The 26,532-nt window shown below is 36.9% G+C and overlaps 1 protein-coding gene across 5 annotated transcripts in view; it reads right to left on the reverse strand.

Annotated features, from left to right (window-relative positions):
- DMXL2 (Dmx like 2) overlaps nt 1–25,944 on the reverse strand; it is a 54,138-nt gene extending 28,194 nt beyond the window's left edge. For 3 of the 5 annotated variants that reach the window (XM_034066002.1, XM_005145885.4, XM_034066001.1), the window contains exons 1-17: nt 25,858–25,944; nt 16,795–16,920; nt 15,017–15,088; nt 14,121–14,199; nt 13,369–13,522; nt 12,352–12,418; nt 10,710–10,885; nt 9,816–9,999; nt 8,698–8,872; nt 7,655–7,888; nt 6,303–6,580; nt 5,427–6,123; nt 3,922–4,043; nt 2,823–2,912; nt 1,707–1,824; nt 859–978; nt 180–407 (exon numbers count right to left, since the gene is read on the reverse strand). In XM_034066002.1, coding sequence (XP_033921893.1) covers nt 180–407; nt 859–978; nt 1,707–1,824; nt 2,823–2,912; nt 3,922–4,043; nt 5,427–6,123; nt 6,303–6,580; nt 7,655–7,888; nt 8,698–8,872; nt 9,816–9,999; nt 10,710–10,885; nt 12,352–12,418; nt 13,369–13,522; nt 14,121–14,199; nt 15,017–15,088; nt 16,795–16,920; nt 25,858–25,944 — 3,007 coding nt within the window. The remainder of the gene's footprint in view (nt 1–179; nt 408–858; nt 979–1,706; nt 1,825–2,822; nt 2,913–3,921; nt 4,044–5,426; nt 6,124–6,302; nt 6,581–7,654; nt 7,889–8,697; nt 8,873–9,815; nt 10,000–10,709; nt 10,886–12,351; nt 12,419–13,368; nt 13,523–14,120; nt 14,200–15,016; nt 15,089–16,794; nt 16,921–25,857) is intronic. The other 2 variants (XM_034066003.1, XM_005145886.4) reach the window with 1 other exon arrangement.
- Nucleotides 25,945–26,532: the final 588 nt, after the last annotated feature.

Consider the following 26,532-nt stretch of genomic DNA (forward strand, 5'->3'; position numbering starts at 1 on the left):
GATTTGATATATTTATGGAAGGGTAATATGACATGGACACAATGACTTGAGAGAGCCTTTTAAGTCTGGTGTTCCCTGTATCAGTAAATCAGAATGCGATAGGCTGAGGAGATAAATCAATCCTATAAACTAGGAAGTAAATTAGTGGACAAACTAGATAGAAAAAATGTTACATTTACCTGCTGAAGGAGTTGCTCTTATTACTTCTATACCAGCAGGAAGATCCAGAGGTTGGCTATACACAAGTCTGGAGCTCAGAATGAGCTTACTAGCAGTCTGAAGATTAGCAATTGATGAAGATCGTGGAATGGGACTTACACCAGGTGCTATATTTGGAGAAGAAACCACACTCTTTTGCACAGGTACACTAAGCTTATTCTCTGGTGAAGTAGCTTCAGTTGGCTTTGCTATATTAAAAAAAAATGACAATAGTGTTAGAAAAATTGTTAAAGTAAGGATAAGGCACAAATATCCTACAATATCAGATCTATTTTTAGCCATGCTTAAGTTACACAGAAAATAATCATATGATGTGTGCAGGCTGTGTTTACTTTTACTGCATACTATGACTATTCATTTTGGGATCCCCATAACATTCTCAAATACCAAGAATTAAAAATAAAGAATCCAGTGCCTATCAAGAAATTTTTGCATTGCTAATGGTGTAGAATACAGCCAGTGTTTGTAAGGAATCTTACTGCTATTATTGCTTTGATAGAATTCTATACATTCCTGACTTTCAAGGCTTCTGCTCAGTAAAGGTGATAATGTGTTTTGAAATGAAACACCAATCTCTAAGTTTTATTTTAAAATAATATTAAAGAAATGTCCGTCTCTAAAAAAATTACTGCCACTCACCTAAACAGGCTTGCACAGATTTGAGATGAAGGTGCCACATCTGCAGAACAGAGCAGCCATTACTATCTTTTTCAATTACTACTAGGTAGAACTTCTCTGAGAAAGGTGGTGGACGATACCCTGTAATTTGAACATCACTATCATGAATTTTATCTTCAACATAAATTATTTTCAATAACAGAAGACTCTCTAAGAATTATTTATACTAAAAAACCTGTTTTCATCTGTGAAAGAAATCACTTGATTGAAAACATTCAAACAGTATGATTAATAACTTTTTAAACATTAATAACATTTGTTTGCTTATGCCTACAGAGCTATTACAAAAACAAACTGACTTACAGACAACCTGAGTACTAGTAGCAAATCTAATTAATTAGATGTATTTGTCTTCCAGATCAGTTTGAACTATCTTGCTATATTGGAAAGACTCTTCTACCTTCATGCTTTCTTCCTTTTAAAATTTTAAGTCTACTACCAAATCCCCAAGTTACTTTTTATTGTATTAGCCTGGAAGTCAAATATGTTCACCTTATCACCTGGAACTACATATTGATGCAGAAAATATACTTCTGCTCTATTTTGTACACATTTACATATACAACATAAAGCATTTTGAAAAATGGACTTTGTCATATAGGTTGTTTCACTCTAAGCAAATTAGAACGCCTTTGTTTATTACATTTACCATGTAAACTACAACTCATACGAGCAACATAAAACAGCCATTTTAGTAGATTCTACAGATTCTCATAAAAAGGAAACTAACAGATGCTGGCTACTTCTGTATCTTAAAAAACATTTCTGGTACCTACACTTCATTCATATTAGCTAGTTTTATTCTGTACCTTGTGATGGCTGGAAAAAAATCTCAGTTTCCTTCCCTTCCACATCTTCCTTATGTGGTTTGTATCCCAAAATGAAGTCTTCTTGAAAGACATGAAGCAATTGTGTGTTTGAGCCACACTGAAATAATAAGCAATAGTTACACTTCCAGAAAAATTAGGCAACATTTAGTACTAATGCAATTATTTCTTTCCTGCAATCTAGCTACCGATGAGGATCACTTTCTTTTATAATGATAAAAGTTCTCTTAATGCATCCGAAAACCTGAATGTTTTCCTTTTATATTAAGAACAGCATATTCTAGAACCTATTGTTTGTATATGCAAATTATTTCACTGAGATCTACTCTGCTAGACACATTCTGTAATAACATTTTTGCTGCAGTTATTGACAGATGCATTAGTCCCTGATCGGTTTGTATTGCTTTAGGTGTTGAATAAATGACAGGGGGAAAAACTGTTAGACTTTATTCCTTTTCAGTGGGAAGACATGTCTGCAGTGAACTGCTTAGGAAAACTAAAAAAAGGGAATGATTTTCAGATTTTCCTTCTCTTGTATATCTCAACAGCTGTCCTTCCTGACAGCAACAGATTTCCTTGCAGTACCTCCACCTCTCTACAAACGAGGCTGCTGGCAGTGAAATTCTTTTCTGCAGGCAAGGAAGAATATGTCCCCAAAGACAGAGATGGCTAAATTTTCATGCTGCAAAACACCCTGTTTTTCCAGAGTAAAATGGAAAGAGTATTTTCTGTACTCATCTAAAAAAATTCTAGACAAGTATTTTGTAAATTTGAACTTAAGATTGAAGATCACATGTGATTAATACTTAAAAGCATGGAAATTTATTGCCAAATACAGAACTACTTCTTTGTATGTGTCAAAAACATCCAGATACCTAATTAAGAAATGGTAGAACACTGTTTTGAGAGGCTGCTTCCTAACACAAAACAGCACTGGAACATGCCTGGTCAAAATAACTGTGAGCAAGAACAAAATATAATGCTGCCGCCCCCTCATTGTTCAAAATGGATAGCTGTATTAGAGCTAATTAGGTTAATTAACAGTCAGCTACTAAACACCTTTATGTGAAACCCTTAAAGACTTAACAATTTACTTACTTTGTTAGTTATTGCATCAAGCTCAATAATGCATCCTGGTTGAGCAGTAGATTGTTGACTCACAATATTAAACACTTCCCCAATAAGTTTCTGAAACAGAAAAAAAAAAAATTAGGAGTTAGTATATTTTTCCTTCAGACAGAAGGAAACTGCAGTCACAATAAACTGATGCTTTAATTTTCCTTGTTAGCATAAGCTGTAACAGAGTTCTTACTGTCGTCACTTAAAAAGCATTTCTTAAGACATTTGCACTGCTGTGTCTGTACCTATTCATGGGGATAGTCCATAAGTTTTAATGGGTACTAGAGAGTGTTTATTTAAAACTTATAGTTTAATAACATAACTTGGTATCTGTGACATGAGAAAGTCAAATATACTGCTTTACTTCCATTTAAAGCTTAAGGTTTTGTCACAACATGTAAAAAAAGTCAGTATAGCTTATACATAAACTGAAGGCTCTATTGATTTTTGCTCGAATGTTCATAATTACTGCTCTTGGAACAGATTCCTCAGGCTGATCTGAATACTGACAGGCTCTACCTTGCAGGATAGCTTAGAAAATAACTAAATAATGGAAAAAAGGAAAGATGTGCTTCTTTATACTATAACAGTGAAAGATCAGGCTTTACTTTGCTTAAAGTTATAGAAATATTGAAGAGGGATGAAAAAATATTACCTTGGCAATAACCTGCCAATTCCCCCTTATCCCACCATCTCTGCCCTTCCTCATGTACAAATGTAACTTCGGTGGATACATCTAAGTCTGCTCTACTGTCCTCACCTTCCTGCTTACTCTGACTTCCCCTCTTTTAAGAAAACAAAGAAAGAAATCCTGTTTTTCCTTTCCCCACCTGCTACAGGCTGGGGAAACCTGTCAGGGGAATTTTGTTTCAGTGCAGCCACTTTTAGTAGTAATAGCTGTATTTCTGACTGCTGATGTTTAGACCGAGATGCAAACCATGTAAGGTATAAGGCATAAGATCCTATACACAGAATGACAAAAAGTTATACAGACCATGTGAAGACAAATTCCCCACTAAAGAGGGGAGTGATCTTAAGTAGTTTTAATACTTTCAAACCATTGCTACAGAAAACTTACAGATGATTCAGGGTCAGATAGTTCATCTAGAAGTTTTCGTGCATCTACAACAGCTTGGTAGAGTCTCAGGTTTTTGCCATCAGATGCAACAAAGCAAGCACTAGCAGAATTGCAGTATGTACCTAATAGAAAACACAAAAACTTAATAGTTAAAAAAAAGGGGCAGTGAAATAGCATCGGGTAATCTATTACATTCCACATCACAGCATCTGAATCCATTTCTAACATAAATTTCCATTAAGTATCGAAGCAAAAAACCTAAGCAAATATATGCATTAAACCACCATTATCTGAATTCTGAAATAACTAATTTTCTGCTCATTTATGTAGCTGAAATTCTTCATTAAAATTGAATAATCTAAGCAGAACTCATATTTACAAATAATGGTTCACACATAGAAAAAACATTATGTAGTACACCTGGAGGAATGTTGCCAGTCCTTAAGGGAAGCATGTAATTGTTTGCATTTAGAAGACTGTGAGATTTAGACAGCACAGAATATTACTATGTAAGCAGAGAAAATAATTAATTTTATTTTAAATAAAATACATTTTACACACTTAAGTATATTTAGGAGTTTTGAAGTTGTACAACATCTTTGACACCTATTTTATCATCGCAAAGATCAGACTGGCCTTAACATAATAAAATAACTTGGCATTATTAACAGAAAACAATGTTACATTCATTGGAAAAATGACATTTTTAGTACTGTATGCAAAGATGATAACTTCCTACAACAGCATCCTTGTGACCATTCAAAAATAATTATTTAAGTGACTGAGGAGAGTCATAGTTTTAGAGACTATTTGGTCTTACCAGTACTGGAAACTATTTTGCTAACTGCAGTAGAAAGCCCTAAAATACAAAACCTGGAGAGTCATCCTAGGGCATTAGACATCAGATGATGTACTGCCTGACCTCTGAAAAAGTAGTTGCAGTTCTCTAAAGTTCATGTAGCTTGTTTCTTTAGAAGTACTCTGTTCTAATGGGGCTTTTGTAAAACACTGGCAGCCTGAAGAATGTGGGTACTGTTTCAGGATCTTCTAAGCAGTTTTTAGCCAGCATGTCAAAAGATTTTGATATTTTTTATCAAAATTATATCAAAACGTAAATTTTGTCTGAAAGCCTTTCCCAACTAATCAGATGTTCAAGTGGGCCAAGTACTAGTTCTGCTTGACCCATAGCCTCCTGCAGCTCTATGTGACCACCAAACCAGATACCAAAGTTGTCAGAACATCTACATTATTAATGTGATGGGAGTGCAGAGAACACTTGGTGAAGCTGGCTAAAGCACTGAGGAAAGAGATCATCTTATTCTTTGTGAGAGCAACGATTACTTACTCGCACAAAGAAGTTACTGAATGTCAGTTGATTCACAGTAACTACAGGCACACTCAGATCAGATGAAATGTTTTGAAGTTGTTTAACCTCAAATGAAATAAAAATACTTAATTTGCATAATACAGGGAAATTGATGAAAAGTTAATATAAGTATACTCACCAAGGCAATAGCTGGGAATAAGTGTTGGAAGCCAGGCTACGTTAGAGAAAGCGGAGGTATGAAGAGAGTTAATTCGAGCCAATTCAGATACTCCTCCAGTGTATGACAAAGGTCCTATAGGGTCTACACGCCACAGAATCAGCTCACTATATATTGCGTTTGGGTCATGGAATGTACAGGTTGCTGCATTTTTAAGCTGCTTCCTGGAAGAACCTTTCACATGTTTAATTGGATCCATTTTTCTGTTTATCCTATCAGAGTCCCAGGAACTGTCTGATTCGGGAGTTAATAGAGCATTATGATGAGAAGATGTTAGCAGTAATGGTAAAACAGAATGGCAAGCTAGATCATTGAGATGAAAACGGTGACCGCAGTACCTAAATTTATGTGATACCGTTAGCACAGAAGTGAAAGCTGATTTATCAACAAAAGTAACTGCCCACTGATTTAGAGAGCCATCTATATGTTTGGAAACCATCATTACTTTTGGAGAAATTATATTCACATTTGCACTATCCTGGTCAAAGCTTGATCCTTTATTTGCTAGAGTCTTAGCTGGAAAGTCCATTGTCTTCGGATAGACAGCATTACTATCATCTTTTACAAAGATGGGGCAAGCATACATCATAATATTTTTGCTAAGGGAGCTAGCATCTCCTGATGGAAATGCAACAGGAATCCTAGAAGAAAATGAAACCTAAAAAAAAAAAACAACAAAAAACAATTAGAATTTAACACCACAGCTTAAGTCTAAATAAATATTAGCTGTTTCACAGGAAGTACTTAAGCTCATACCGATGTTCAGGTATAAAAGAAAGGACATAATGATTGTTGATTAAGATCATAAATAATAAAACATTTTCAAATATACAATACCTGAACTTGCTGAAAGATGCCTGGAGTGTATTCATCTAGGTATTTCACATGCCACACCAAAAAGGTACCATCAATGGGATGGATAGTAAAAAGCATATCTGGATTTCTGTTCCATTCAGTTACGAGCAACTCAATTTTCTGATCTAACAAAACTGTCGGAAGAGGCATACATGGGTCTGTTAGTAGAGATGTTTTGGGGCTTCCCTCTCTTTCTCCATCTTCATGTTCTGAAGAGCCTGTACCAGTCCCTGTCTCTGATTCTCTATCTATAGACAAGTCTGCAACAGAAAAGAAATGTGCCATTTAATACATTAAAAAGATTTCCCCATCAGTTTCTATTCAAAACATAATATTTCTTGTCTGATAAGAACATTCATGTGCATTGTGGGTAGAAACATCTTTGTTGAAAAATGTGAGGGTCTGGCCCTTGACTATGGCTTATAACTATTCAGTACAAGTAATAATACATGTAATAATCCAAATTCAGATACTTAACAGTAATACCCTGCCTAAAATTACTCTGTTCAGTTATATAAATCCACATATTTTATATGAATGCTCTTTTCAAACTAATGTCGGTGGTTGTTTGTATTTAGAAGGTAACAATGAAATATCATTGATCACAGTGATCATTGACAAAGTAGTATGTATTGCATGTTCAATAAGAATTATCATACACTTAACTACTGCACTGGTAATCTATATTTCAAGAACCTTGAAACTTATAACAAAATACATCATTAGTTTACTGTCACTAATGGTCTTCCTGGTTTCTGTAAACAGATTTAGATTTTTACACATGCTTACTGACCAAGTGACCCTCCTACAGCAATGTAAGGTATTTCTGGCAGGACACTTTTTCACCATTAATTTCAAAATAGTCTCTCTGTTGCTTTGTGAACAGCTACATTTGGCATCATCACATGGGCTAAAGCTTAAGATGTGAATCTTAGCAGTACTGGAAACACTGCAGTTGCATTAAAATGGAGCTATGTCCAACTCTACTTAAGGCCTGCCATAAATTGGTTTGTCATTACTGACAATCAGACAGGTAAGGTAAATAGAGAGCAGGTCTTAATCATGATTTCATAGCTCAGTGGAATATATTCAAAAGGGAAATGAAAGACCAAAGCTACCTTTCTTTTTCATTCTGTATGTCACTATTGCATTCCAACAGACTACCTCACTGCATTTTTTATGCCTACAATTACAGCAGTCAAAATTTCAGCAGTAAATGTCTATTTCAGGTTAGTGATGTTAGCACTTTCATTCTCATGGTAAATAAATGCATTAATTATCGCATTATTGCACTTCAAAATAATTCTTGTGCTACATATCTCAGTATTACTGACCATGATCTAATTTCATATGTAAACCTTTCTCTTTTTCTTCCATTTCTTCTTCCTCTTCAGCCTCAACATCAAAATCTTGTTCTACTAGTTGTTCAGAAATTTTTCTTAGATGCTGCATAAAAACTTCAATAGAGGATGTAAAATTAAACTCTTTATTATTCAACCAGTGAACAACGAAGCCTCCATTTCCTTCATCTATATTAAAAGCTGTTCCAGCCAAGACTGATGGGATATCTGTGGATATTTTAAAATAAATAAAAACAGCTATATATTAAACTGCTCACCTTAAAAATATATATATACAATATATACACACAGATTTCTTAAGACATTTAAGTTATTTTAGGTAGAACCTAAAAATCATTAATAATTTGTGCCTGTAGGATCAGAAAAGGTAGGATACAGATCAAGGTTTTACATGAAACTGAAATTAAAAAAAATTCTTAAGATATTTTGAAGTCACTAAATTTACATGAAAGTTAATACTTATGTGAATGGTAAATGATACTCAACAGTTCTAATTGTGCAATTTTACATGTTGCAGCATTGTCATTTCACATACAGATTTTTTGTAACGAACATGATTGATCTTTAGTTTTTCACTTGTTTATAATATTCTGCATTATTCTATAAAAAGCATCTGGTTTCCTGCCAAAAAGTCTGGTACAGACTTTTTTAATTCATTATCAATTCTGTAGGACACAAATACTCTATTCATCATATACCACTAACTCCCAAAACCCAACAATCTAACACCAAGCAGACATGCAATTTGGGTTTCTTTTGTTTTCTAACAAAGATGAATTCAATTGGCTTTTAGCAGTTCTGAAGGTATTCAGAATAAATTCAACCTCATTTATCTTACAAAACTCTATGAGAAATAACAGGCTTGTGAAATAAGTCTTCCTACAAATTCTCTGTATTCAATTAGGTAAAGCAAACAATGTGCATCTCTGTCCCCTCTCTACCCCCCCCCCACCTTTTTTTTGTCCATTTTGTGTAAATATATTATTACAGTTTAATAAATACTTGTAATATTTCACCTGTATTAGGGTTGATGCTTGCTGCTATGTGGAAGTGACCAAGTGCATTTGCATGATGTGAAATGTGACGCTGAACTTCATGAGTACCCTGTTGATCTGGCAATGCATCTGTATGGGTAACAAGAACTGACGACCTCCTTTGTCCTTTTCTTATATTTTTCAACTCATGAATTGTCTGGTATATTTATAAAAAAAATAAAATCAAACTTTAAGGTAAAAATTCACACTTTGTAAAGCCTAAAGCTTTTAAACTTCTTTCTACGTAAGATGTGAAGATTAATTTGAAAAGGATTACTTAAAATATATTTCAGCAGAGATTAATAACGTATAGATCAATTCTAGCTAAAGGCAAAGCTCTTCCAACAGTCTTCTGAAAGTTTTGTTAATATCTGCTAACACGACGACACAAAAATACACACTATTTTGTGTAACTTTCATAAACAAGATTATGGCAATCTAAAAGCAGTAACCTTTCCAATGTCATTTTTATAATGAATTATTTTTGTGAATAGAAAATTGCTGAGAGCACAACTGACTGAACAGCACAAAACATATTTGGTTCCACTTTCCCTCTTTGTTGATAGTCGTGATATATAAGAAGAACTTCATCAGACTGTGATGGTCAACAAATGAGTAGTGGGGTGTTTTTTTATTTTCTTGGTTTTATACTGATAGGTTTTCTCTTACTGTAAATTTAATAGCCTTGATATGACTGCCATTGAAATTTTGAGCCCTATAGTACCACTTTTTGGAAATGCAGTTATCAAATCAGATAAATAAAAATTAAAAGATTTTATTTACTGCCTCTGTTTCTATAATTACAGACTTTCAGAGCCAATCAGAATGAAACTATCACTATTCCATATTAAATATTGTCTCATCACTATTAGCTATAGAAAAAGTAGATCGAGTTTTAAGAACATAGAGCTTGGGTGCAGAGTTGCAAAGTCTGATTTCTTCACTGTTTAGTAACGAACTTCAAAAACTGATATGTAGTAATTCAGACTATTTTTATCCTTGTAAGAACTAGATAATACACATTCATAGAGTTATACATCCTTTAAGCATTTCAGTTTTAAGAATCTTGAAATAAAAAAGTGACAAGTATTTTCTTGTACCTCTAGTGCATGCTGTATACTGTCCTTTTGCTTTCCAGATTGAGAAACGGTGCTGGTAATGCTGGAAGTGCTGGTTTCACAGATCTGCTCACCAAGGAGAGTATCTTCTGGTAACAACGTCTCTGACCAAAGCCGACAGATGCCATCAAGACAAGATGTGAGTAACACGTTACAGACCAAACCCCTAACAATAGACATATCAAGGTTACTGCCCAATGCAATTAAATTAGCTATATGGACACAGCGGAAATCAAGGAAGAGAAGTTTTGTTTCATCCAAATTTCTGGCTCTCCACTAACTAAAGGTTTTATATCATTAGTGATTTCTGGCATGCTGGTAAACCCATACTGGATTTGGCAAAACCTATATTGATCGTTGACAAAAGTGCATGTGAACATGGAATGATTATTATTTGATAAATGCAACAGTTATTATTAAACTGCAGTTTTCAAACTGCCTAAACTGTCTGACTTGTTGGACTATGTGAAGAATGCATAATTTTTACTAAATACCTAAAAGTAATATTGAACAACTAATTAATAACCAGTATATACAATGCAAATTAGCTTACTAAATGCAGATAATTTAAATAAGTATTTTATTTCCAATATCAAGCACCAATTGGTGAAGATAAAGCTTTATACTCATGCTTCCTGGCATACCTTGAGAAGGCATTAAAGTTTATATTTTAGAATAAATCTCAACTGTTAACGTGACTATCACTATTGTACTAGGTAATACAAAAGCTTATGGGAAGGTGCTCATGTTTTATTTCCTCCAAGTATAAGCAGAAAAATCTAATCATGCTCTTGATGGCCAAACTTTAAGCAAAGTGTTAAAAAAATACTTGTTCAAAGCCTTGCCTGGGTTTTTTTAAAAAGAAAACTTTCGAACCTGGGCATGTACTTGCTAATATTACGCCATGAAAATCCTGTCACTGCTCGAGGATGAGCCAAATAAACAAATGCGAAGTCAACAACCCCTGAGCTTTTTTTTTCTTCATTCTCCTGGGGCAGAAGAGATGACTTCCAACCAGTCATAGGATACCAAACCTTTAAGAGGCAGTCATTCTAGGTAAAGCAACAAAAAACCATGGGGTTAGCTAGTTATAATTAAAGATATCACAAAAATAGTCCCAAATAATAAGGAAACTGCTGTTCTGTTACTATTTGCACTTTTTCAGACAACCCATTTCTGAGACCACTTATTTCATTGATAGTCCTCCTGGAATAAGCTACAGGACTGAAGAAATATTCTGCTGGCAATATTCCACTCCTATAAGCACTTTTTCTTGCAGTCCAGTCTCTTGGTTCACTGTGCATTTTCTGCTTAGCACATATGCATGCTTAAAATGCTATGTCCATTTTCCTGCAAAGACAGAAGCCAGAAATAGGCTGCTGCTAACACTACAATATTAAGCTTATTCACAGTCAGTTTCTCCACTGAGACAACTCATGTTGGTTCCCATGCACAGGGAGCCTGACTTTCATGGAAAGCACTGTACCTACTGAGTACAGGCACAGAGTGGAGGAGCAGATGCATATCACAACCTTACCCTCCACCATCACAGCCTATGCTACCTTCCTGGTTTAAATGGTTGGGCACCACTGATGTAATTAATTGAAACAGAAGTGAAATGCTGAAACAGCAATACTATTAATGGTGCTAAGTGAGACTGGAGTATGACTATATTGATGTGAGCTAATATGGCTACCGTAATTGTACACAGCTGGATGCCACATCTCTGAATATCAGTACTTGCTGCTGGAATGGTGATACAGAATAAAATATGAATGACAGACCTCAGAGTGTAGATATGAGATAGTATTTCCTGACAAGCATCAAAAAGTACACTATCTAACTACATTCTCTGCAAGAAGGAAGTCGTCTGACAGGCAGCCCTGTTAGAGAATTATGATCAGGATTGTGTATCTCATGAAACAGCCAACATGTCCGACAGGCAGAAAATTACAGAACTGTCCTACAGACAGAAAATTCTGGAACCATCTGCCTCATCTAATTTGCCAAATATTTAGCTATATAAAAGTATATTAATGGAAAATACAGAACGAAGCAAATTTTGTATCTTTTTCTAACCACAATGATTCTATAAGTAGTAGTTATTAAGGAGCTGAAAGTAAGAGTTTAGTCATAAAACAACATAGCTTATGATTCTTTAGGAAGTGTAGGAAAACAAAGCTTCTTAAAATTCATCTAATTGTTCAACCAACATTAAGTGCAAGCAATAAATGCTTACCTAACCAGACTTGAAAACCAAAGGGAATCACTCAAATGAGAGGGTGACAATAATGAGAATTATTAATTGAAAACTTAGCTTGAATAGCAATTCGACAAAAAATACTGCAAACTGAAATGGAAGTTAAGAACCGATAACTGAACCCAGAATTCACTAAACAGAAAATCTTTCCTAATTTGTGCACTGAGCTGTACATAGTATCAGTTCAAAAGGTATCCTTTTCTTAAACAAATAAAAAACGTTGAATCACTTATTCAATTATTCTTTTTTTGTTCTTACTTTGCCAGCTGTTGCAAAGTATTCACCATCAGGAGACCATGCCATCAAATGTACTGATACTGCAGTCCTAAAGAATACAAGAGTAAAGTTTTAAGTTGTAAGTAAAGTCTATTTATTCCACAGTATTATTCCATATATATCAGTTGATTGAATATTACTGTTCTTTACGTAAATTAAATGTATTACTATTTTATAGTTGTTGCTTTAAGCATACTTTAGAAATGGCAGAATCATAAGAAGTATTTTCTACAATGAAATGAAATAATTAGCATTTTCAAAATTTTACAGAAAAACATCCCATAAAATACACTGTTTTAAGTATGGCAAGCCTAGGCTACTTCCAATGAGATCACAGAAGTGGAATTTGTCCCACCTACTCCTCTACTACCAGTGAAGACAAATCATAGGAAGAAATGAAAGTGAAGATCATCTAGATAATTTGTGATATTATTTGTCTGTGACTACAGCTTAACGGTCTGCTGCCTGAAAGAGGAAAGTAGCCTATATAGTGCTTTGTGGGCACAAAAGCTAAAATGGCTTATAAAAAGCGAAGAGAAAACAGGTATATAGGCAGCTGCTTCCCAAGTCTGCTTGCATATTTATAGAAATGGCTGATCATGAAGCACTTCCGTAACATGGATCTCAGACAGAACTGGGCAAAAAGTTTTGGGACCCTCTGGCTGACATTCGAAAAGCAGGTCTCATCTTTATCAGTGTACCATATCTGCCTGCTACTGCTCCTCTCTACAGACTTATCTAATATCTCAATACTACTTTCGAAGGAAAAAGCGACAATTTTGATACATTGCCAGTGCTACCGTTTGGGTAAGCCTTCAACTAGCTTGTCTGGTGATAGGTCACTTGCAAAAGTGAGGAATTTTTATTTGGAATAACTTAACATCATTTGGATTTTTATGGCATTTTAAGATGTTTTAAAATATGGTTTTGGAAAGAAGATACAGTTGATAAATGAGGTGGCACTGCAATTTGTCTTAAAATAAAAATTATCTCACTCACTTGCACTGCCAGACACATTTCCAGTCATTTAGAACTGGAAGAACTTTATCATCTTTAACCTGATTCTCAGGATCATCATCATCTTCTTCCAGAATGTCACTAGATGGAGGGGCCCACAACTGCAAAAAGTCAGTTGCTGTCAGCAGCCTGTTACCTGAAAGTGAGTAATAGCAAAGCTGTGAAGGCAAGATGATACATGTATATTGAGAGATTAAGCCTGTCATCATGTTTTGCTGAGAATTATTTGAAACAGGTTGAAACCCCAACTTTATAAAGTCAGTTTTAAATATGATAGGGTATTCAATCATATTACACAACTGTTTTTATTAAAACACTTTGAATTTATTATATGTTTTAAGAAAGAACATCAGTGGGTTTTTGTGACTTCAAATGATAAATCATATTAAATAATCAACATTATATCTCAAATACACATCTTATAAAAATCTGTGTCCATGTACACTGCCGATTTTAACTGTGAAAAAATTATGCCTACATGATTATCTATGGAAATTCAAGTCAGTTAATAACACTGTGATTCCCAAACTAAGATCCTGCATAAGAGATTCAAATACTTGGCACAGCATCTTCACAAATGTTAAATGTAGCTTGTATTTTATGAAACCCTACTTGAAAACAGATAATCTAAGATTTCCATATTAATGTTCTCACTTTACTACAATAACAACAGTTTGTGTACAAAGTTTCCTAACTACAAATGTTGAACAAATACTTCATAAACTTCACATTACCTTGAGGATCCCATGCCAGGTTATAAGTCATAGAACTGAGGAAGAACTGCCCAGTTTTAAGCCACTGACACTTTAGTTGCTGTGGTTTAAAAACAGTAAAGGATTAACTCTCACATTAACAGCAAAATACAAAGGTATTGGTATTTCATTCTTTCCCTATGAAACTGTTGCAAAAACATTCAGGACCCCGTGGCAGCTGGCTGAATTTAGTTTTAATAATTTCTTTAATTGTTTTATAAAAATTAAAACACTCTATGCATCACACCAGGACCTGTCACAGATATAATATGTATGTAGATTACTTTAGCTAGGTCATATAAGTGTATACAAGATGTCAGTATAAATAGAACAAAGATTGTGAAACCTGCTTGAGAATCACATAATAGTTAGGGTTGGAAAGGACCTTAAGGTCATCCAGTTCCAGCCCCCCTGCCATGGGCAGGGACACCTCACACTAGACCATGTCACCCAAGACTGTCCAACCTGGCCTTGAACACTGCCAGGGATGGAGCATTTACCATACCAAGAACATACTTAATGCTTGAGGGCTCAGCTATGGCTGTGCAGTTAATACAAGCCTGGGTACATATATGCAAGTCTAAGTCATATTTCTGTACCACATATTTGATGATCTCTTCAAGCTATAGAATCACAAACGTGTCACTGTGTCATGCTAGTATGCGATTCAAGAACAAGATACTATTATGAACTTAGCAGATGTGCAGATCCCAGTTTGATTCATGCTGTGGAAGACTCTACACATCCAATTTTATTATGGATGGTGGAAAATGTTTATCCTTTAGTCTTGTGTGCCAATGTAACTTAATAACTGGCAGACAGACTTTTGCCTCTTCTAAGAGCCTAAACCAAGTTACAATCATGAAATACATACTTACACTATTTCTTTTATGAGAATTTATACCAAGTGGTTCAAAAATGCAAACAGCATTCCCATATGATGCTGCAATCTGTAAAGAAAAAAGTAAAATTGAAGATTCAAACTGTAAGGTTAGGAGATAAGTATAACCACTCCTCAGCATTCCAAAATATCTAAATAACTTCCAGTACCTCTTCTATGTGTCATTGTTCAAGAAAAATGAAATTAATCCAAATGTCATTAATTATGTTATATGTCTACTTTCTTAAGGAAGTTGAGAAAATACATCCTTCTGAACAAGCCCATCTTTAACTCTGAGTAGGGAAGACACTTTGTTCAGTGGGATAACCGCTGTCAGATCTAATACATTCTTCTAGGGTAACTACTGTTAATGCATAAGGGAAAGCTGATGCCTTCACTACTTCTGCTCATGTTCTGTCTACTTCACAGCTAACTAACAAATGAATTATTAGTGACTGGGTCTCTGTGTTCCCAGATTCCATTCTGTACCACTGAACAATAATTATGAGAACTGGAAAGAAATGTAATTCTATTTTGAATGTTTTGTATGTTTTTAGGGAGACAAATGGTAAATGGAAAAACTGAGGTACTTGCACCACTGAATCCCTCAATTTCTTTTACCCACTTATTTCACAGAAACCTCCCTACACAAAATGGTCTTTATTAGGAATCTATCTGTTTGGGTTGCTAATGCTCATGTGCTTATGAGTACTTTTGACTATCTTTAAAAATCCTTTTTCTTCCTTAAAAGATTCTTAAAAGACTGTCTCAGTTCTTCCCACTCAGGATCTGGTTTCCTCAATATAGAAATGATGTAAAAGTTTCAAAATATTGATTATGAAATCTTATTGCCACTTCAGGGCAGGGGAAGGAGGCTGCAACAACACACTCCTACAAAAAACAACATTCTTGAATACAGAGTCCTGAATGCAGAACCACCCAGGGGGTCATGATGATCTTGTAGGGGCCACCTGTGCAGCTGGAATATCTTCCAGTTCTACTGGAATTGCCTGCTGCTGTGCAGGCACCTTGCCAGCTAAACCTACCCAAACCCTAACGAGGGCTTTCTCAGTACTGCAACTAACTTTTAACTAGTTAATATTAGTAGGCAGTGACAACTGACAAACAAAATGTGCTCAGTACATTACCATAACTTGTAAGTTTTTCCCAGTAACATGAACTGTCTCTTTAGCATTGTTTAGGAATTAAAAATAAAACCACGTAGCCAGGCAAGGACCCTCACAATTGTGACTGCTCATACTGTAGCACTTCTAAACACCTTAAATGTGCCTAAGCTTTTCTGAAAAATATTTTTAATTCATTACTTTGCAGGACACAAACATCCACTCACACATGTGTTTATATATATGTATACATGAATATTTAAATGTAGATTCTCTAGCTAGATGAAAGCATACAATAGTGGAAACAATAACAACCATTTCAGTACCGTTCCAGTTCTGATACTATACTATAACTAATACATATTTCCACATTTTGTTAGACCTCTTATTGCAGGTCCTGGAAAGGAATAAAACCCATTGTTACAAAATGTCTGCCCTCTCCCTCCCTGTCCCCCCAAAAAACCAACTATTAAATTGAAACAATTCTCTGAGTAACACAAACCTCGAAGTGTTACTTAAAGTTGCAGATCAGTAAAATCTTTGCCATGAAATTAACTCATTAACAACATTTATGTATTATATTGCTGTTTATTTCATTTAGAGTATTCCATTAAAAAAAACCAAAACTATAGAAATTTATTAAAATCCTTACCCTGCCTTGCTGCTGGGAGCACTCCACACAACTGACCTGGATATTTCCATGTTTAGCACCAGGAATAATTTGCACACATTCAAAGTCATCTGCCAAAATAACAATATCACAACCAGAGCCATATGCCTGGAATATTAAAAAAAAAAAGAAAAAAAAAGCAATTAAAAATATAAAAAAAACCTGAATGAGTATTAGACAAGTTTGAGAGCTCTGTGAAAATCTCAATTGAAACAAAATGTTATTATGTAGCAGGTTTATCCTAACCAATTCAGTATTACTGGGAGAATAAGCAACAAGTAGCAAAGGAGGACTTAAATCTCCCAGGGCTTAAATCACAGCAAACAAACCAGTACAAAACCCAAACAAACAAAGCTTCAAATTTAGTCTAGAACTCAAGCTCTGTTTGTACTTTCATACATTAATTTGTTTTGTGGGCTTTATTTTCCCCAGATTTTAGTTGTTTGGGTTTTTTAATCCCCTCCAATTCTTGATGCCTCTTAGAGGGAGGCAGCCAAAGTCCGCTGTTCAGGTGGACTAACTGAATTGGCATATACATTTCTTAAATATGTGTGTGTCCCACTTTATTTATTTTTTTAAGCTATAGAACAATGAAAGCTTGCAGCTACTGGGAGAATAAATCACATATATCTGCCTGCCAACCTTCACCTGTCCTAGTGTGTCAGAGTATTCTAAAAAGTCAATCACTCCAGATGATCTGTTCCACTGACTCCCACATTCAGGCAAAGAAATCCTCTCTAGCATCTGTCTACCAATAAGCCTTTCTAAAGTAAATATTTATAGCTATAATTCTCTTTCCTTAAAGTAAGTTTTCCACTGATTTCAATACAGTAGGCAGAAATTTTACAAGAGATGAATTAAGCAGAGGGTGCAAATCCTTGACAGTCAATTTCAGATGGTACAAAATTACTTTGGCATTTTAACTTGTCCCCTGCTTCTTTCACAGGGGAATTTCCAAATTCCTGAGTCCTAGCCTTCTCCTTTAAACTTCAGAAGCAGCTTAAAGGCTACCTGTATTATTTTTAAGAAGTGTATGAGAAGTTGCATTTCTGTAGGTTTACAGGATCAATGCCCATTGATGTGTACATGAAGAGGATAGTGCAAGATGGAACTAGAATGCACAATTTAGGTCTCATGACCTTCTACATCTACTTCTAATCCTCCTGGGAAGGAGTAACAAGTGAGAAAGTCTGAAGAAAAAGGTTTAACTTAGTGAAAGTAGAGTCACTTCTAAAACCAAGAAAGGAACAGCAATAAAAGCAATGAAGCAGAAACTGAGGCCTCAGAAATTAACACACCATACAATTGCACAAAAAAAAATGAAAACTGTTCAAAACATAGATTGTCTAAAAGATTTCCAAGGTCATCTCATAAAAACAAAGTGAAACACTGTTGTCTGAATCCTCAAGCTCACAGGCCTTGTTCTGGGAAGGTCTGAGGAACTGATACTAGAGTTACTCACACTGTAAGCAGAAGAAGGGAAAAAAAACCCAACTGCTGTTAGAGGGAGATTATCTATGTAACAGAATATCCTAGCTCTCTGAAGATCGGGCTATGCAATTCTTAGATCCAATTGGAAGGGAATCAGTTGTTATTAAAATGGAATAGGATTATTTCCAGAAAGTAAGAAAAAGAAAAATGGGATTGCGGCATTGAAAAGGAAGTCTCTTCATTTTCTTGTTTTCCTAACTTTTTAATATTGGAATTTGTTGCAAAACAAAACTCCATCAGTAGCATGGAGTGCTGGACAGGCCAGCAATGTACACAAGTACAGGGGAAAATGATGGAGACCAGGATCTGAATGTTCACAAGCAGACAGAAAAACAAAAGGTCTTCTTGTTCCAATAACTTATTCAGAATTTTAATGTTCAAAAGCAATTGATTCTCCCATTTATTCAAAGGGTGAACAATTAAAACAGCAAAGGATTGAAAGACCTTTTTTTTCAACAGTTTGTCTCATAGCTACTAATACAAATCTACTAAAAGACATTATTTAAATTGTTACCTAATACTGTAAAAAAAGGTACATATCCACTTCAAGCAAGGTCTTAAACTTTTCTGATACCCCATGTTTTCACTGTCAGTTTTGATAACTGGACTGGCAAATTTCAAACTAAACCAACCATAATTTACCTCTAGTTTCAATCCTGTTAGCAGGAGATAGGGATGTGTGTCTCAGAAATGACATAGGCAAAGGAAAAGACTTCTCAACTTTAATTGTCTTATGCTTACTATTCTCAAACATGCATGCTTTTATGTGTGTGCATAGTTAATAACACATGAAACAGAAAATACCCAATTATGTCTGTTGACTCTGAGGCAAAACAATTTAATGTCTTCCTTTTAAAACATTTTAGTTTCTCTCCTGTCCCTTATATGCACTTTGTATTACAGTGACAAAGCAACATATTTTTTTCTGGCTAATTATACTACTTAGCACGTTTTTACAAAGTTAAGTAAAAAACATGGTTGTGAAGTAAAAATGTGGTTTACAGTAGTTCGTTTTTTTCTTCCTCTTAAAGAATAATCAAGATGCAGAGATCTCTTTCCTGTGGGTACTTTTATTACTGCCATCCACATCCCTCCTACTCTTTGCCTGTGTTTGGCACTGCACCAACAAGTGACTCAGCACACGTAAGTGTCATGCCAGCAGAGAGGATCCAGTCTGTTAGGAAGCTTAGTCAGAACACATTTCCAACAGCAGGGTATCAGCCTTCAGCAAGTGCTGTCTCTTGGTTCTGAGGTAATTTTCTCAGTGTAGATATTTATTCTGAGAATGTGTCTCATTTCTTGACAGCATTTTAAAGTATATTTACCTTAAACCTTAAATTTACTTTAAGAAGTACATTTATTATAACTTTTGAGAAAAGGTGCCCCCTCATTTTAATGTGCCCACTTTTTCGTATTTATAGTCTCCAAATTTCTCAAAACAAAAAATATTAATATACTTTCATGTACTGGAAGATATTTCTGTATTTTATATACTTAAAACCAAGTTTTCCATTTGATTACTTTTACAAGGCTTTTCTTATATACTCAATATATTGAACATATTTATACTTGAACAGAACACATTTCTATTAAATCCTCTTTTTGCTTTGTCCTTTCACTCCTTAAGCTGGTAATGCGGCAAAAGCACCCTACAGTGGCAAAGAACAGGGAGGTGTCGTAATATTTAACATCATTACTTCCTTTTAAGGATTCAGCTGACAACATTTTCCGGAAGATCATTTATGCCACTACAGACATCTCCTGCCACAAATAACAGTGGCCACAGTACTTGTGGCAGCAATCTGCATAGCCTGATAAAAGGAATGGAAAATCAGTAAGCTATACAAAAAGGGAAGATTGCAAATAAGATGCTGAGATACTGTTGTGGATGAGAGCAGCATAGAGTTCTTAAATAAACAGAATTATATGCAGTCACTGAATTAAACAATTGCAGTAAAAACCATCCACATGGAGTATCTGCCAAATTCCATTTCTAACGTCACTGATGACTTCTAAGAGAAAATTAAATGGAGTTGCAAAACAGCCAGAATGCAAGGATGACTTGCAGGATCCATAAGCAACTAATAAGCTGTAATGTGCCAATGTCTGCTCTAACTCAAAATCTGGGACCACTGAAATGAACAACAAAGCTTAATTGAATACAGGAGCACCAGATGGAAGTAGGACATTGTGTCCTAAGAGTTTATGCTATATCCTCAATTTTCAAATAATACAGAGGCAGCATCTGCATCTCTCTTTTTCAGCTGCCCATATTTTCTGGTTTGGTTGTCTGATTTGGTTGTTGAACACGGGAACTAACAGACAGGGCAACGATTATTCCTTCACATTCTCATCTTATTTTTATATATTTTTCACTGTGTATACACACACACACACATACATACACACACACTTACAGAAAGATTCTTCTCTTTCTATAACCTGCAATTCTTTACAAATTCGGTGTAACTGAAATAGACCAGATGTCTTCAAGCTTCAATGTGTGCTATCTGGGGCACCGAGGCACTTCAAGAAGGTAAACGATGTGGAGGGAACAAAACTGGCCCACAGTGGTATTTAAAAAAACCTCAGAAATTACATAAACATCTAAAATTACATAAATTAATTAAAATACATATTAAAACCTTTATTAAAGCATGTGTTGTCCTTATAGTACTCCTCCAGTATAACAACACTTGTCTTTAAGTTTCTGACTATGGATAGTAAATGTAGTATGCAGAAATTCCTTCACTTTCCTACCTGTGATGAAGGCAACTGAATTCTGAAATATTTCCATACTCTCATAACGGATACAACATTTACACTTGCCCTCTCACATGGCTATGTATTACTACAATTACACACATTAATGCAAACTGGCAAAAAAAACCCCAACCAACCAACAAAACCAATCCAACCCACTGCTAGCTTGTGGCCTGTAGAACACTTCCCTAAATTGACATTTGAGACAAATTCATGATGAAACACTTTACAATAGGCTTACACACAGACTACAGAGAAAAGGGAACATAGTATGGATTCAGATGTTAAGTGTCTGTAATCCAGTTCACATAAACCTGACACAGTGGAGAACATACAGATAGAGGTGATTCTGCCCCTCCATCATTCTGCTCTTGTGAGACCCCACTGAGAGCACTGTGTGCAGTTTTGGTGTTCTCAGCATAAGAAGGATGTGGAGCTGTTGGAGCAAGTTCAGAGGCCACAGAGATGATAAGGGGCTGGAGCACTTCCTGTAGGAAGACAGACTGAGAAAGCTGGGGCTCTTCAGCCTGGAGAAGAGAGGCTGCGTGGTCAACTCACAGCAGCCTTCTAGTATCTGAAGGGGGCCTACAAGGATGCTTCAGAGGGACTCTTCATCAGGGACTGTAGCGATAGAACAAGAGGTAATGGTTTCAACTTAAATGGAGGAAGTTCAGGTTAGACATATGGAAGAAGCTCTTTACTGTGAGGGTGGTGAGGCACTGGAACAGGTTGCCCAAAGAAGTGGTGAATGCTCCATCCCAGGCAGTATCCAAGGCCAGGCTGGACAAAGCCTTAGGTGACATGTCTAGTGTGAGGCAACCCCCTGCCCATGGCAGGGAGTTTGGACCTAGGTGATCTTAAAGTCCTTTCCAACTGCAACCATTCTAGGATTCTATGTACAGGTGTATATATGTAACTATAATAAATAAATGACAAGGATTTACAAATAAGGGTTTTAATAAGTATCAAGAAGGATGAAGTAGAGGAGAAACCTACACAACAGAGGAAATCTATTCTCACTCACAGTATTTTGTGGACATAATACTTTGGATGAAAAATATGCTGTTTTCAATTACAATAACAGCTTCTGAAATGCATTACATGCAGGTCCAGGCCAAGTGCTAGTAGTGGCATGGCAAAACTGAAAAAAAAAAATCCCTTCTGTCAGCAAAGTTCTTCTGTAATGTTAAGTCTGAAATTCAACATTCTGATTTTTCATCAACATTTAGCGTTCCATATTTACCTTCTACAAGAGGTAAGTACTCATTAATCTTCTGTTTGTGGGAGCTTGGAATTTTTATATTTATAGGATCTAGCCTGCAGGTAACTGCCATACTTATGGAATTTTTTTACTACTTTTAAACCTAGACTGATCTTAGAAACAGCTACATATTCTGTTCAGGGTTCCAGGGGGAGGAAAAAACAACCCTGAGCTTGGACAAAGGGCAGAAGTTGTTGAAACAAAATCAGAACAGCTCATTATCTTTATCTGAAAACACCTCACTCCACATCACAGAAAGTCAGGCTGGTAACATACATCCCATTTGGAGTTAAGGTCAGTGACTGAAAGCAGCTCAACATAGAACAGCTGCTTAACAACAAGAGCTAAGCAATATCGACTGTGATTTGAGAAAAGCAGTTTACTACCTTTAAAAAGTTGTTAGCTGCCAGTTAGATTATGAGGTTCAAACAACATATCCTTCTGTCTAGGCAGGGTCTGCTGTAAGCTCCTTCTGTATAAAGTTCAACTCTGACCTTTTGTAAACTCACTTGTGAAACACAGTTAACAATATTTGCTGAAAAGAGTACATGAAGCAACAGCAAGGTGAATAGTGCAAAGGATTATTACCAGAACTTCTTTCATTTAGTACTTAAACCCTTTATTATGCAGTGTCCTTTTTGGAGCTCAAATGAAGGGAGGTTGAAGAGACTGCTTGGTAGAGCATAGCATTGTGAAGCTATTTTTCTTCTAATTGACCTTCAAACCTTTTTTCCTGTGTACTACCTACCCTACTAGACTGGCCACAATACAGCTGTAACATCCAGAAGCCACTTTATTAACCAAACATTTCTGTGCTTCACCCCTTATTTGGGAAATGCTAGATACATGTCAGGATTGCTGCAGGCAGACATGGGAGCACAGGGAGGAAAGAACACTATGCGCATTTCAGACGAAGGACTGACAAAAACTTTTTCGACAATTTAAGCAATTGTCTCTGCTTCTCTGAATTTGTTTTCCTTCCAAAGTCACCCCACTACTTGGGGTTTACCAAGTAAAGAAAAAATAATGGCAAAATTATTTCTTTCTTTTTCTTATTCTCAGAATAACTAGATGACTTTCATCAAAGCTTTAAAAAAGTTGAGGCAGAACATGTCCTCATCTTAGCTCCAGCTACACTGACTTGGAAATGCAAAGCTTACCATAGAAAAAAGAAAGGATGAAGAACCTTCAGAATTGCAGGGTCCCTAATTAGGACAAAAAAAAAAAAGTTCCTTCTCTCAGAATCCTAAGAATGCTGGAGATTGCTTGCACCCAAAGCAATAAAGCAAGTTCATTTTAACGCTTTTCTCCTCTTCCTCAAAAAAAAAAAAAAGCGGGGGGGGGGGGGGGGAGGGGGAAGGAACTACACCCCCAACTATCAAATAGCAAATGCGTATTTATGTGTACCCAAGCCTTTATTCTGTTAAGTGGAGTAACTTCAACATGAAGGATTCACTTCTGCATACAAAAAGCTGTATCTTCTAGTCCCTATGATGAATCAGTTGCAGCAATTCTGAACTATTTCTTACACATTTTAAATGAATGCCCTAACATCAACCAAAACACAAGCAAGCATACATGCACGCAAAGGCTCCTCTGCCACAGCCTAACTTCACATGGATTCAGAGTACAGTGCATACTGTGTAGATCTCCCTTCACCACTTGCCCTTTCACTGCTCTGCTTCTGCTCTTAGAGGCTGACATGGGTCTTAAGAGCACATTTAGACAGTCAGACCCTGTCACGAATACAGATGATCTCTAAATTGCAAATCCTGCTTCCTGACCTGAAGTTATGACTCCAAACAGCTTAATGGTTGGGGGGGGGAGGGAGCGGGGTGGCAAAGCTATGTCAATATAGCATTACTTATGTTGACCAACAGAATTTAAGGTTAGGCACTAACAAAGGTGACACCTGCAGCTGAGGGTAGACTGAAACTACTGAAAGTCATGTAGGTGACCAATTTCCCAAGAATTTGGATATAAGACCCCCAGCTGTTTGCAACTAGATGTTTTTAGCCATACTGTTTACTATAGGATCAAGGTCTAGCTCAGCAGTAAATAATACTGAAGAAAAGGGAAGAAGAACATTACAACTGTGGAAATCCAGAATATACATTTATTAAGATATCATTTTAGCTCCTTAGTTACTGTATAATAAAAAATTGGATGTACCATCCAGAGAAGACAGTGAGGTCTCTTACTATATACAGTTCCATAATTAACATGCTACCAAATGATTCTGCATTTTTTTTTGTAAAATGTGACTTTTGTTCTTGGGTAATTCTTGTGTAAATAACAATATATATATTATTCATTATAGATGTTATAAAATATATACAATATTATGAGAATAAGCATAAGCTTATCTTTTGTAATACAAATTGACTGACATTTCAAATTGTCACAGTAAAAAGAAACACATTAGGATATGAATATAAGTAAATTATTTCTTATATAAACATAAAAAGTAACAGAGGTCCCTTTAATAGCAGTATGGCTGCATAGCACCAGAACAAGGAAAATAAAGACAGACATGGCACCTATTTTTTTCCAAGACTTTGAAGCATTCAATACTGAAATTAGACATCTGTGCTGATCTAAAGTAAGCTTTAAATGTTTGACAAGACTGCTAACAGTTATCTTAGACTAAAAATGACACTCTGTATCATTTAGCTTGGAATTGGTTTGTGCTTGGGATATAGTCTTGTAAAAGTTAATAAAAAAAACCTAATGAGACAGTTTATTCCCAAATAATAACGTACTGATTAGACCACAGTATGCAAAACACTGCAGGGGCTCATCACTTCCGAGAGTCAGAGAAGCATATTATAAACTGAGAAAGTGGAAATTAACACTGAAATAGACAAAAATAGCCAGTGGATGGTAAACAGATTTTATTATGTAAACTACCGGAATCCTGAAATTTACTTAGTGTATTTCCTTCAGTTTCTTTCCACTTCCAGTTTAAAAGGACCATTTGACAAATTTGTGTTTTATTAACCACAGTAATTGAAGCCAGATGCACATCAGTAGTGGACAGGCTTCTTAAAAAGCCTAGTATCTTCTCTTCGCAGGAGGATGGTACACGCACGCACACAAAACCCCAAGCACACATCAAGATCTGGGGACGCCCGACTCGGTGTTTCCCAGGTCCCTCCTTGATTCCGGAGCACCCCCAGAACCCTCGCCAGTGGTGACAGGTGCACCCGCGGACCCCGACCCGCCCAGAGGCGGCAATCCGCGGGACGAGCAGCGCGGCTCTCCACAGGCGGCGGAGTCACGGCCTGCACCCCACCCATAAACATGCCGGCTGTCACAGCCCCGCGCCGCCGCTCATAATCCCCGCTTTAGCCACACCGGTATTCCCCACCTCGGTATTCCCAACCCCAGTAAGAGGACCGCAGAGGTCCTGCTTTCCCCCGCCCCGCAGGTTGATCCTCTCCAGCCCCTCCCACCGCTCTCCTCGGGCCTACATGACACCCCCCATTCCCTGCTCCCGCCCGGCTCTCCTCTCGCACCGCCACTATTACCGTGAAGGGGATGTCCTCCACGCTGCCCACTGAGTAGCAGTTGTCCCCGGGGTTGACAGCGCCGGTGAGCACCTGGTGCAGATGCATCGCGGTGGCGCCACCGGCGGCGAGCGGACGAGACCCGGATGGCTCCGCGCGGAGCAGAGGCCCTGCCTACTGCCGCCTCTGGCGGGCGGGAGCGCGCCGAGGAGGCGGCGCACGCGCCGGGCTGAGAGTGAGTCAGGTGAGGCGCGCGCACAGTCACCGCCCCCGCGCGAGCAGCAGCCATCGTGCGCGCGCCCGCGTGGCATTTAAAGGCGCGAGGGGTGGCCGGGGAGGGTAATTGCGCATCCTGTCAGTGCGAGGGCTGGTTGAGGGGTGGGGCAGAGGAGAGCGCTGGGGTTGAAAGAGGAGAGGGAGGGACGGCTGAAGATGCGGAGCGCTCGCCTGGTGCCGTCTGGTGAGGGAACGGCAGGGCACATCACTGGGCGGGCTGAGGGAAAAGCAGGAGTTGGAGGAGGAGGAGATTATCTGTCTCTGCAGCGGCTGGGGAGGCGTGTCCCCCGATCTGGAGCGGTGTCCCATCAGAGAAGGGACTGGCAGTTTTTCCGGGGCTGGAGGCCCTCAGGTGCTGTCGCCGCTGCACTTTTACTAGTTATGCGCAGCTGTGCTGTGGATGGTTTGGGTTGTTCTCTT

Source organism: Melopsittacus undulatus, chromosome 9 (genome assembly GCF_012275295.1).
Source record: "Melopsittacus undulatus isolate bMelUnd1 chromosome 9, bMelUnd1.mat.Z, whole genome shotgun sequence".
NCBI classification, from domain to species: Eukaryota; Metazoa; Chordata; class Aves; order Psittaciformes; family Psittaculidae; genus Melopsittacus; species Melopsittacus undulatus.